The sequence below is a fragment of the Siphateles boraxobius genome, unplaced genomic scaffold, assembly GCF_051911475.1.
Source record: "Siphateles boraxobius isolate OS27281-9 unplaced genomic scaffold, OSU_SipBor_1 25, whole genome shotgun sequence".
Lineage (NCBI taxonomy): Eukaryota > Metazoa > Chordata > Actinopteri > Cypriniformes > Leuciscidae > Siphateles > Siphateles boraxobius.
This window is the reverse complement of record NW_027508866.1, coordinates 25,844,978-25,857,958: the sequence shown is the minus strand read 5'-3', so window position 1 is coordinate 25,857,958 and position 12,981 is coordinate 25,844,978. Positions and strand designations below refer to the sequence as shown.

The 12,981-nt window shown below is 39.1% G+C and overlaps 1 protein-coding gene across 2 annotated transcripts; it reads right to left on the bottom strand.

The window, feature by feature from the left end:
* Positions 1-480: 480 nt before the first annotated feature.
* Positions 481-12,896, bottom strand: hmgcs1 (3-hydroxy-3-methylglutaryl-CoA synthase 1 (soluble)). 2 transcript variants are annotated; one of them, XM_077243324.1, is made up of 10 exons: positions 12,750-12,896; positions 9,610-10,067; positions 8,192-8,317; positions 7,836-8,000; positions 6,898-7,066; positions 6,397-6,567; positions 6,190-6,296; positions 3,320-3,445; positions 3,070-3,218; positions 481-2,093 (listed from the first exon to the last, which is right to left on the bottom strand). In XM_077243324.1, the coding sequence occupies exons 2-10, from the start codon at positions 10,055-10,057 to the stop codon at positions 2,007-2,009; spliced, it is 1,548 nt and encodes a 515-aa protein (XP_077099439.1). In that variant the 5' UTR covers positions 10,058-10,067; positions 12,750-12,896; the 3' UTR covers positions 481-2,006. The 2 variants fall into 2 exon arrangements, with proteins under 2 accessions (XP_077099439.1, XP_077099438.1); XM_077243323.1 differs by lacking the exon at positions 12,750-12,896 and adding an exon at positions 11,822-11,980.
* Between the last annotated feature and the right edge of the window lie 85 nt (positions 12,897-12,981).

Below are 12,981 nucleotides of genomic sequence, written 5' to 3'. Positions count from 1 at the left end.
ATTTTATAATCTAAAGCATATAGATTATATTTTAGCTCTAAGAACTGATAAGAATGTAAATGTGTGCTTGAAATGCAATGTAAGTCGCTTTGGATAAAATGTCTTATTCTTATTAAAAACACCACATACTATAGACATATAAACAACATTAAAAGCTGGATTTTCACCACAAGGGGACTTTAAATAACAAATACTTGCATATGAAATGCAATAGGAGAAAGTAATACATATTTTGGAGCATTTATCAATTGATATATTAATCAATAACGCTGCCTACAAAAATATAAATGATTTGTAGACAGCACTACAGTATATCCGTCTAAACCAGATGCTCGTCTGTGAGGAGTGTGTCCCCATACAGGACTGGACCAAACTGCCGACTAGCCAAAGTGCCCATGTTAAATATGTAAATATTTATGATACATGATATTACTCTGGCCCTGCAGTAATTCAGTGGATGCAGAAGAATAAACATAGACGTCAGCAAAAGAACATTTAATCCTCAGTTCATATATTATCAGATTCCCATGTACAATTGTGACATATCCTCTATACAGCTTGTTTTCTACAAGTCGCATCTGATCAGATTCCAATTTTTGTCCATCTGGAAATATAAGTCAGTACTGTACATTACTTGCCAATTATTGGCATGAACTGAACTCAGGGAAACCTCTTGTAAACATTGGCTGTTTCAAGTTATATCTTTATAGTCAACATATCCTGGCAGCAGAATGAAAAGAAAGAAAAATACCTCTATACAGTTTTCAGAATAAACTCTTATGTGTTTTATACATTGTTAGAATAAGGCTTCTCAAAGTTGATGGATATGCAGTTTTCTTCAGATGTTAACATGGACCCACAGATTGAAGAATGTTCTGGAAGGAAATGCCATCTTGCTATCAGCGTTAGTGCAATTAAGCGTAATATGTCTGAAAATATCTCTTCTTAGCTTTTAGCCTATAATATCTGCCTTAAGCCCTTTGACATCAAGTTTTTAAGGTGCGAGCTTCTACAATATTGTAGTATTATTATTAATGTTGCTTCTCGCCTCCCATACATCTCTGAAACAGTTGCATCATTACGGATAAGTGCTCTGTGTTTAAAACAATCAAAGATTTGATGACTTAAGCTCACGTCATGTGAAATCACATCATTTCTCAACAGATCAAGGAAGTGAATATTAGGGCAAGTTGTGATATAGAGCGAGTTCACAGCTGACTCTTTCTCACTTCAATACCTAAACTGTCCAAAATTAATTTGTTGTTACCAGTGTGACTGATTATAACCTTTAATGTTTTTATCAATCTTTTATCCTCTAACAATAACCATGACTTTATTTCCTGGTCTGGGTTCATTATAAATGTACACCATCTACTTATGATTCTCGTTTCAAAGGACATAAATGCCAACAGAAGCCAGTTTAGCAGCAACTAAACAATTATGTACTTACTGTATGTAATTAAAACTTTACATTTATGGCTCATTAATATGTGATCCAGGCACATTTCCCTGACATGGCCATGGTTATAAGACTGACTAGAAAGAGTTAAAAACACAAATCCTGACAGCGATACAGTCATGAGTGTGAAAACTGCAGCTATTAGATCAATTAAAAACGAGGGTCGATCTTCCCTAAAACATCCATGTTTAGACGCTCCGACCCTCGAGTTCTCGGCTGGCCTAAAACGTCTATTATGACTGACAGGATCGAGAACATGGAGCTTGTGAAAGGCCAACAGGTAGATATTTGAAGTTAAAAGGATTAAAGGAGTCAGGATTTCTGCATAGATGACTCTGAGCATCAGAGAAACCTTCCCATGTACTAACACTTCATCTTCAACACAGTGACGGTCAAACTAATTCTGTCCTGGGACATTTAAAAAGCTTTGAGTTTGATTTGACTCATTGATGAGTGATTTGGCTGCAGAAGTCCTGGGGTCTTTTTTTAGCTTGTTTCTTCTCCAGATAATGTGTCCTCAATGTGACCTGCACCTCATAGAGGTAAATCAATGATCCCCGTTACTGATGACCACCTCAGGGCCAGCTGTGGTAGTTGGGATACGGGGCATCTTCTTGAGCGGGCTGGGATTATGCTGAGAAGGACAGAAAAAAAACAATCAGCCAAACCCAAAACACTTAGAATTGATTTACTACAATAAAAGACTATTGTAGTAAATCGTTTGTTTTCTCCACTAGTTGGGCCTGTTTAGGCAGATATGAACACGGCAATCGTTCTCAGGCCCCGTTCACACCTGCATTAACCCACTGGTGCTCTTCGAAAAATATCTTTATGATGTTTTTTTTTTCTTCTTCATCGGAATGGTACAAAACTTCCTTGACAAATTTCATCTAGTGGAAACTTTTGGTACTGCGGCCAAACAAAATTGTACTGAAAGCAAATTTTTTGAGATTTCAGGCTGAAATTTTGAACACAACTTTCGAACTTTCACAACTTTCATAAATCGCAAGATTTATGGCTTTGATTTTCTCTTTTTTTTAGGGGTTTTAGAGTAAAACATGTTTTTGAAAGTATATATTTCATTTAAAATTGAAAATAGTATTTTTGCACATAAATAAATGTAAAATTCTGTAACTTTTTTTAAGTTCACTTTTAAAACTTTTTTCTCTTCAGCAATAATCTGCCATGTGTCGTCTTTGAAAAGAGAGTCCTCCTAAGTCTGTGCTCTAAAGCATTCAACATTTACAACAGTTTAAGTTGGAAATTACATTTTCAGATCTATGCTCAAAAAGTGAATAAATGGATTATAAATACAGCGTAAATATAATTTAGTAACATAAAATCCCCTAAAAATACAAGATATTAAATAAAAAACATTATTGAACTAAAATAAAGTAAATTCATTTAATAAAATAAAACATTGTCATTTTTGACTGACACGCGAAGAGCACCAGAGGGCTGTTTTGTGATGTTTTGTGGTCGATAATCGGTACAGTAAAAATGATTAAATTGACATCACGTGCTCTACACTAATCCCCTAGTGCACACGTAAATGGGCTTTACTTCCAACTGAATGAACATGTTTAACTGGTCTAGAGGTAAGTGTGTACCTCAGCTGCAGTGAGCAGTCCTGCCTCCAGAGGCCTGTGGTCGCTCATCGAGCGTCTGGCGTACTGTCTGCGATGCTTCTCGTCCACACGGGTTAGGTACCATGTTCCCGGGGAGAGTTCCTCTACAGAGCCTTGAGGGATGTAGTTTGCTGTGGGAATATGAGAAACATCACATTGTCAAATGGATCCGAAATATTTTCATAAAGACAAAAATCAATGCGAGAAGAAGAGAATGCAAACGCTTGATTACCTAAATGGTGGGTTTCTTCTCTGAGCTTCATGTTCTCAGCAAAAACCCCCGGTGAAACCTTCTTTCTAGAGTCCAGTCTGGCCTGCAAGTCACACAGGCTGGAGACCATCTTATCCAGAGCAGAGCCTTGAAATGAAGATGTACGTTAGCACAACTGACTGACTGTCATCAACCTTGAGTTAACAATGGCTGGCCGTTACGACTAGCCTCTTATGGAAACTTCAGGCAGCTTTGCTCATTATAAATAGTATTTATAATACTATTATAAATACTGGTGGGCCGTCAGGGCCAGCAAGGCCTTCTCTGCTGGCCTAAACACTAAACATCAGAATCACTGACTTGCACTTCAATATATTTATCCATGAATGAGTATTAAATTATTCCCAATAGTCCACTCTATTAATTTCATAGCATTTCTCTTGGTTGCGCTGCTTCCAGTAGTGTATGTTTATGTTAGGGCTTTTATCCAATCATATTTCAGCCAACGAGTTGTCAGGGTCAAAGAAATATGCATCGAGGCCTTCAGAATCAATAGTGTGGGCACCTGTAGTTTAAAATGAATGGCAATGAAACTGTTGCTTTGACCAATCAGATAATCAGTCAGATTTAATCAGCCAATCAGATTTCGATTTGACTGCACCGGGGCCATCTAGCAGGCGTACAATGACATTGGCATTTTCACGTGCTTTGATTGGGTGGTCAGAGCGCGTACTATTACTGGTAGTCGGAGCTAGCTTACCGCACCTGTAGCGAACTGCGTAACCTACAATATATTCCTGTAGATTTAGTAGTTTTTCAACCCACAAATTAATGTTTCTTTCCCTCCTCGACCCCCAGCAGGTTCAATACTACTGTAAAAATCCCTTATTCAGCCTGAGCTTAACGCAGAGTCACGGAACTCTATTCAATCTGTCCGGGGAAAAACAGAACTGACTATGTAACGTTATGCCACGAATGATTCTGAAGGCAAATGTCCCGCTGATCTCATTGCTTTTCTTCAAAAATCTGTGTGAGAGCATGGGGCAGCTGTACACATCGTCATGTTTTGCGGTGACTGTCCCTCTGTACACTGCTTCTGTCGAGCAAACACTCTCAGCCCTAAAGCGAATTAAAACTTATGCCAGAAATATGACGGGACTCGACTTTCAGCATAAGCCTTGATAGAAAAGACTTCTTGTTGGAACAGAAAACGCACAGAAAACCCGTACAACAGAGTAATTGAAGTCTTCGAAGTCTTAGAAGGAAAGAAATAAGGATGGATTTTGTGTAAAAAATAATCAGTTGTTTTGGTGAGTAGCTATAATGCTTTTTTTGCCCACGTTTTTTTCCGTGGCGAATATGATTTTCTTCTGAATTTTTCTTTTAAATTTATGAAAACTTCATTTTTTTTCCTCAAACATTCATACTATTGTAACGTCTAAAAAGGGACTATTGTAACCCTTGAACGACAAGTCAAGGGAGGCTCCATTTCTGGACTTATAATTGGAACGCATGAACCACTGAACACAAACGCACCAGCCGAACTCACTCGCTCGTTTCTCTCTACCCGGGCTTTTCCAAACTCACCGCATTAACCCAATAACTGCTGGTGCAAAATAAAAACAGCAATTTCACAACAATTATTGAGAGTCTATGCGCTGCTACACTATTAAAAGTTATTAATTCAGGTAGGACACCACAGAAGGCCTAGGTGTAAAATGCATGGCCCGCCACTTATAAATACGTTGCGCGGCGCTTGTGTCCAAGGTGCAATTCTGTGTCCACATTGGCTGTCTACACTGAACATTATAAAAAAAAAATATTCCAAATCCAAATGTCCTGTTGTCAGAAGTAGTACATCCCAAATGGAGCCGTTTACCGTTCTGCGACTCGGCACTACACAACATATCGATTGTAGACAGCATCAGTGATTGTAATGGGATTCTTTAGATTTTGACGTGTCGCACAGCTTGCATCCGGTGCAGACACTTTAGTTAAGACTGCACAAAATTACAATAATCGCATACAACTTTTGAGAAAATAGTAGCATTTCCATCCCATGTGTTCAAGAGAACAAAATTATCACTTCCTGGGAAATTGGCACAACATATCTGTAATAAGAATGAAAGTTGCTGCAATCGGGTAAGATAATGTGGCTCTTTTTCCCTGCATCATCAATGACCTTTGATGCATGCGAGATGATTATGGGAGGTCGTTATGCAGAACCATTTTGATGACGGACTTTGGTTCAGAATGACAAACATGCTGAGATGCTGTGCGATGAAACTGGTCTGATGGTTGTCCAGTTATCCAATCACATTATGTGCATGTCTCCTTATTGGATAAAAAAAATATCCAATAATATCAAATATCCAATATCAAATATCCAATTATCCTCCTCAATTGTGTGCATACAATATTTTTTTTAGAAGTTATGTTAATCTTGGTGTTTCCATCCACCTTTTTGTTTTAACATACAAATAGGTGGATGGAAACAGCTACTGTAACTGTAGGTTTTTACAATTGCCAAGCAATGTTGCAAATGTAATACAGCACATTACTACAGAATTCAGCTGATTCAGTGCGGGCAAAGCCCGCTGCAATTTATTTTTGCAATGATGCCAGATTTACCTAAGCAATCTTCTGGTTACTATTTGGTTAGTTCCAAATAAAGATGGAGTACTTTTCTTTTAATTCACTCTATCAAAAAATAGGCATGACTACATTGTTATGTATTATTATATGATACAATATATCTTAAAACATTTTTGGGTTGAAATTCCACATGACACGAAAATGTTGTACCATGACTGTGAGCTTGGTCGTACCGCCCACCCTAGTTTAGGGGAATGACACTCTAATAGAAACTGCTTCTGTGTGTGTGAGTGTACCAGGTGTGGCGTCTTGTGAGACTCTGATGGAGTAGAGTGTGGCAGCAAAGCCTGAGCCGTAAGAAAACACACCGATCCTCTGTCCTGCCAACTGCTGCGGTGTGTGTCTGTAGAGATTTACAAAATAATAAGAATCACGTTTACAGTGGCTTTGAATATAACCATGAATGCTGTATGAAAATAAGACGAGGCAACCGTGACACTTACTGTGCAAGAACTGAAGCCAAGCAGCCGTACACTGATGGCGTGTACATGTTGCCGTTCTGGTTGGATATGAGGAGAGATGCTTTGGTTTTATTCTCAAACAGTTCTGAACTGGCTTTCATAAAGGCCTTCTCCACATCTCTGTCAAAATAAGTGTCCTCAATCTTCACATCTCTGCAAAAAAAAGTAAAGAAATTTAAAATGTTTGGTTTATTTAAGATGCGGTCACTATGATCTGCTGTTGTATGGAAAACAGCTGTGAGAAGAATCTTGAAAATCTCTCTTTTTGTCTTTCATTAAAAAAAAACCTGCATATGGGTTTGGAACAACATGAGAAAATGACAGAATTTTCCATTGTGGTGAACTTTTTCTTTAAATAAAATATATTGTGATTTAATTAACGTTAAATGTGACCATTGAGTGCACTTCTCAGCCTGTCCGTGTGATGCTCATTTGGCGCGACTCTTTTTAACACTCAATTGTCAGCTGAAGGAGCCTATTAACCTGAAAGCTTCCAGTCCGCTGAAGGGGCCGCTCTCAGTGTTTGGACTGGGATGACACATGAAATCGTTGAGCATTAGACGAGCCAAAGACTTCTGGACCAGTTTGCAGTAAGGAGAGTGGAAGACCATGAAGCCAAAGTCTTCAAGACTACAGCGCCTCTCAACACCCTCTGAAACACAACAGAAGCCCTAATTAAAAAATGAGCAATAAGTCAAAATCCTCTAATAGTGTTTTTCTCTGTTGGGATGTGCACTAATAGATCCTGAAGAAAAGATTAAACTTGGAAATGGTTTAGCCAGTGAAAATTGAAAGAGGACATTTTGGCCGATAATGTGAACACAAATCTTTACACTAGCAATCAGGTACATGTCAATCATTAAGGTTTAGAACACAGCATGTAATGCATGAGAGGAGGAAGTATGAGAAAATAAAGGGACTCCTTAATACTAGCATGCTTTTCCAATTTAGGTGCCTTTAACTAACATGTACTTACATCATAAATAATTGTTTGGTAAAATGTACTTATTGTGTTGATGTTGTATTGTGAAACTCTTGTGCTGCAAGTGAAGCTAACTGCGTCATTTCCGCTTTAAGGGTGGGTTAAGGGGTTTACAGTGTGACTATTTTACAGAAATTAATAACAGCTGTAATTATATGCAGGCACTTTTTAAATACATGAACAATGTTAAAACATGTATGTACACAATAAGTGCAATGTATCAAATGACACCTGTAAATGTAAGTATATAGTAGTTAAAGACACTTATTATAAAGAGGGAATTTTTTATGATAATTTTTGCTATCTGGCAGCCCTCAGTCACGATTTACTTTCACAATATGGCAGAATAATACAAATAAATACATGAAAATAAATAAATAAAAGAGAAAATCAATGATTGATTTACATTGTTTAAGAATATGTGGATACATTAGCCAACCTCTTTGCCACTGGGCGTGGATCTTGTTCCTGAAGACAGAGTAGCATCGATCTAAAGCGCTGAGGTAACACTGGATGGAGAGCTTGCCGTCCACCACTGGATACTCGGACACCATATCTGGCTTATAAAAATCATACGCATGCTGCATATGTGTCCCACGCAGCCCTGTGAAAATATGTGATTACATTTCAATTACTTCATGGAATAAAGAATACAGAGCATTACAGGTATAACTGTGTTTTCTGCATGAATATAGTGTGGACTTTAACCGTGGTCTCAAACCAGACCCTGTTTAGTTAGAGCTGTGTTTGAGTGTCAGAAAGGTCATGACAGCGGACGTTAGGCAGGCCTCATACCTCTCTCAAAGGCCAGAGGGGCGTTGGGTCCCACTAGCATGGCAACGGCTCCGGCGCCCCCTGTAGGCCGGGCGCTGCCCGTGGCGTAAATTGCAATATCACCAGCGACAACCACAGCATAGCGACCTGCACCATCAAAACCAGTCAGTTAGTCAATGCTCAATAGGCAAACAACTCAACTCAAAATACAGCTTTTAGTAATGAATGTGGAAACATGCCATGGTCAGGTCACATTTCACCATAAAATCAGAGCTGGAATAAAAACTAACCCAAATAAAATATATTTTGCATAGAAGGTAACAATGCATGTTTTAGGACTGTTGTGATTTTTTGCACTTTGATATTATTCTCTAATAATTAAGGGTATTTCTCAACCTAAATTCTTAGTTTTTTTAAACTTTGAATATGTAATTCCCATTATTCTTAATGGTGAGTCTCACTACTGTAATAAAAGCTGTATCATTTAAATTAAAGGCAGTATTTCAAATACTACCATATATATACACAGTAGTCAACATTTGAAGTGGATCAAAACCTTTCATCAAAGCTATACGTGAATTTCAATTCTGCACCAACTTCAATACACCAACTTCAATTCCCAGGGAATGCAGGGACTGATAAAACGTACTACCTTGGATGCAATGCAAGGGAAAAATGTGCCAAATGCAAAAAATTATTTCCATTACAGTTTTTTTTTTACAGTAATGACCTGCTTTACTGTCCTAAAGCAAGTCGTTATATCACACTGCCCTATTGTTCTTTAACTATAAATATGAATATTTGTCTTTAGATGTTGTGGTGAGACGGGAGCTCTACACAGACACATGTGTAGGGTGTTAGAGCAGCGACCCATCCCAGGAGCTGGACTCCACCCAGTTGTGTGTGTGTGTGTGTGTGAGCAGTGTGCGCTGTCCAGGAGCTGGACTCCACCCAGTTGTGTGTGTGTGTGTGTGTGTAAGTGAGAGCAGTGCACCATCCCAGGAGCTGGACTCGACCCAGTTGTGTGCGTGTGTGAGAGCAGCGGATCGTCCCCAGAGCTGGACTCGACCCAGGTGTTTGTGTGTGTGTGAGAGCAGCACACCGTCCCAGGAGCTGGACTCGACCCAGTTGTGTGTGTGTGTGTGTGTGAGAGAGCAGCGCACCGTCCCAGGAGCTGGACTCGACCCAGGTGTGTGCGTGAGTGAGAGCAGTGTACTGTCCCAGGAGCTGGACTCGACCCAGTTGTGTGTGTGTGTGTGTGTGTGTGTGTGTGTGTGTGTGTGTGTGTGTGTGTGTGAGAGAGAGAGCAGCGCACCGTCCGAGGAGCTGGACTCCACCCAGTTGTGTGTGTGTGAGTGAGAGCAGCGCACCGTCCCAGGAGCTGGACTCCACCCAGTTGCGTGTGTGTGTGTGTGTTTGTGTGAGTGAGAGCAGCGCACCGTCCCAGGAGCTGGACTCCACCCAGTTGACGGCGTTGAAGAGCGCGGCGGTTCCCCCGTAGCAGGCGTTGGTGGTGTCCACTCCCTCCACGTCAGTGTTGCCCGACTCCTCGAACAGCTGCATCAGAACCGTCTTGGTGGATTTGGACTTGTCGATGATGGTTTCGGTGCCCACCTCGAGCCGGCCCACGCTGTCGTAGGACAGGCCGTTCCTCTCCATCAGCCGCTGCACCACCGTCAGGCACAGGGAGTTGATGTCCTCCCGGTCCGAGCAGAAACCCATGCGGGCCTGTCCCAGCCCGACAGTGTACTTCCCCGACCCAACGCCATCGTACTCCTCCAGCTCGGCCTGGTCCACGAACTGAGAAGGCACGTACAGCTCCATCGCTATGATTCCCACATCTTTAGGCCACGTGGCCTCGCAAACTGCAGGGAGTGATCCAGGCATTCTGAATGGACTGAGACAAAAGTGTGCAGGACGCTATAATTCAGCACATCGACTCACATAAAGCAGGTTCAGACCAGTATCAGTCCCACTAGATGTGTGACATGTGCGGCTTATTCAAGACAGACAATACTGATGTCTAGAGAACCGAGTCGCAGATCACAGATAATGCAGAGGAACATATTTCATAATGTTTTGTAAGATGTCTCTTATGCTCAGAAAGCATTTACTTAATCAGAAATAGTATTACAATTTAAAACAGCTGTTTTCTATGTGAAAATATTGTAAACTGTAATTTATTCCTGTGATCAAAGCTGATTTTTCAGCATTATTACTCCATCAAAATTATCCTTCAGAAATCATTCTGATATGATAATTTGCTGCTCAGGAAACATTTATGATTATTATCAATGTTGAAAACAGTTGTGCTGCTTCATAATTTTGTGGAAAACTTGCCAGCATTAATTTGAAACATCATTTTGTAGCAATGTAAATGTCTTTACTGTCACTTTTGATTAATTGTAATGTGTCCTTGACCTTGTAGAATAAAAGTATATATATTATATTTTTTCTAAAATGTTTCTCGAGCATCAAATCATGATATTAGAATGATTTCTGAAAGATCATGTGACACTGAAGACTGGAGTAATGATGCTGAAAACTCTGCTTTGATCACAGGAATAATACATTACATTTAACTATAAATTCACATAGAAAAAAATTTCATTATTTCATTCAAAATCAGTATTTTAAATTGTAATAATATTTCACAATATTACAGTTTTTATTGTATTAAATGCTGTCTTGCTGAGCAGATGAGACTTCTTTCAAAAACATTTTAAAAATCTTAATTATTCCAAACTTTTGAGCGGGAGGGTATTCATAAATACTATGAGACCAGTAAGCGGCAAGTCCTTTGAAAAATGAAAACAAATATATGTGTGCAAGATCCTGAGGAAAGAGCCATTAGAGAGGCACATGGCAAAGCCTGTGAGCCACTGGAGCTCTGCTCTAATGAGATTAACCCTGTAACGTTAACTGGGTAAAGGACATTACCTTTAACCTACATAGATATTGCTCTGCAGAGCAACTTGTCCTGTTCCATGTCAAGTAAACACACTTGACCGGTCAATGTGAAAAAAAGGGAGAGAAAAAACCCTAGTAAACACTGTTGGTATTGATTTATTTACGCATAGGACATGTGCATAAAAGAGGTCATCGGAAATAAAGTAAATGCATTTTGGTATCACGTGATCTTGTCTTGTAGTGTTAAAACATATATATGACATATGGTAAAAACAGCTAACTTGTCATGTTTCTTTCATCTAACGACAGTTGACTTTAGTCATTATGAATTACACCTTTACAGATTGTTGTTCTGGTTTGATTTGGATGATGTAATCATTCCTCTGTACAATTCTTAGCCTCTTAATCAGTTTACTGATTGTATAAGTAAATAACGCGCTATAAATCACGCGTTTTGGTTTGTCGTGTCGTTAACAGTAATGTGGAAACGCTTTCACTCCTCACTGACGCTTCTCTTAGCAATAATTCATTTTAATAAGTAACCTACACGCAAATCTACATTTACATTAAACATATGAATTCCACAACCAGTAAGTTAGTAACGTAATAATTCTGGAAAGGGTCTAGGCAATGACCCCACCAAACGTTACATGTGTCACTAGCAGACCGCTAACACCTCATTCATCACTACGGCATATAACTTTACACGACATCATTCACATACAGGATAGTTCTTCTTACCTTACAATCATATATCAGTTTCTATAGCTAGTCTGCTGTATGGTGAGCTCAGAGCTGTCCGGAAGGAGATATCATAAGGTCAGATGTGTGATGAGTGTGCACTCGAGCAGTGTTTGTCGACGGACCGTCTTCCGCTGACGGAGGAGCGCGTCTCAACTCACACGCGTCCACTGCGCACTACACAGTACGCACATTCAGTGTGTACCAAGCAAGAATTTCCTACTTTTTTAATCCTTATATTCGGAACGCGTGAATACGAACCTGTAATGAATGCCTGAAACGTTTTTAAACCAATATTATGTTTTTTTGTTTTTGTTTTAATAAACATCAAATAAACATTAGATGTATGATATAACCCTATACTTAAATGTATAAATTGGCGCGAGACATTGTTTAAAAATATTCAATTTAACGTTACGTCGTTTCTGCTATTTCAGAGCTATTGAGACACTTTTCCCCAGTCATTTCAATGGCAAAGGTTTCCCTGAATTCACCCATATTTAACATTAGTAGTCACTACTCTGATAGTAAACGAGATCCTCCGATCTCGTTTACTATCAGAGTACTAGATTTTAGCTTCACAAGGAAATAAAATATCTGTAAACTTATACAAAAGTGCTCATATTAAATTTAATTCAGAAAGTTGGTCATGGGGATTTTATTAGTGTTGCGCCGATATTGTATTTCACTTTTTTTTAAATTAACGTTATGTTTTTTAGAATAATTATGAATCTTTAATAAAAGTAAAAAACTAAATCAATAAATCAATAAGAGAGCTTTTCAAGTGCATGCTGAACTATCGAAAGTCAAATTCATCAGTAATTTTGAAGTTAATGTAGTGTAGCCAGAAACTTTATAAAATAGGCTATAAAATTCCTCAGAATTAAGCACATTGTTGTTGTTGAAAACAGTTTTAGACTGGACTTACCTTTATAACCGAGTTCAGTTCCTAATAGAGCTTGTCATTAAGTGAAACGGCCGTTGAAGACGGTATTAAAGACATATACTATTTATACACGGCGAGCGGACGATACCTGTGCAGCGCGCGCGTCTGCTTCTGGAGCGCTTCCCACACAGCCAATCAAAACAAAGAACGCGTTCTGAAGGTCCTCATCTTCCCGTCCCCTCATACTCTCAGCCAATGAGCACTTCAGAAAGGA

Bases quoted from the DNA above. Each gene is read 5' to 3' on its own strand.
- hmgcs1 (XM_077243323.1), bottom strand. The intron at 8,001-8,191 runs GTATGAGGCCTG...ATATTTTCACAG, and splicing joins CCCTCTGGCCTTTGAGAGAG to GGCTGCGTGGGACACATATG. The intron at 6,568-6,897 runs GTTAATAGGCTC...TTTTTTTTGCAG, and splicing joins AGCGGACTGGAAGCTTTCAG to AGATGTGAAGATTGAGGACA.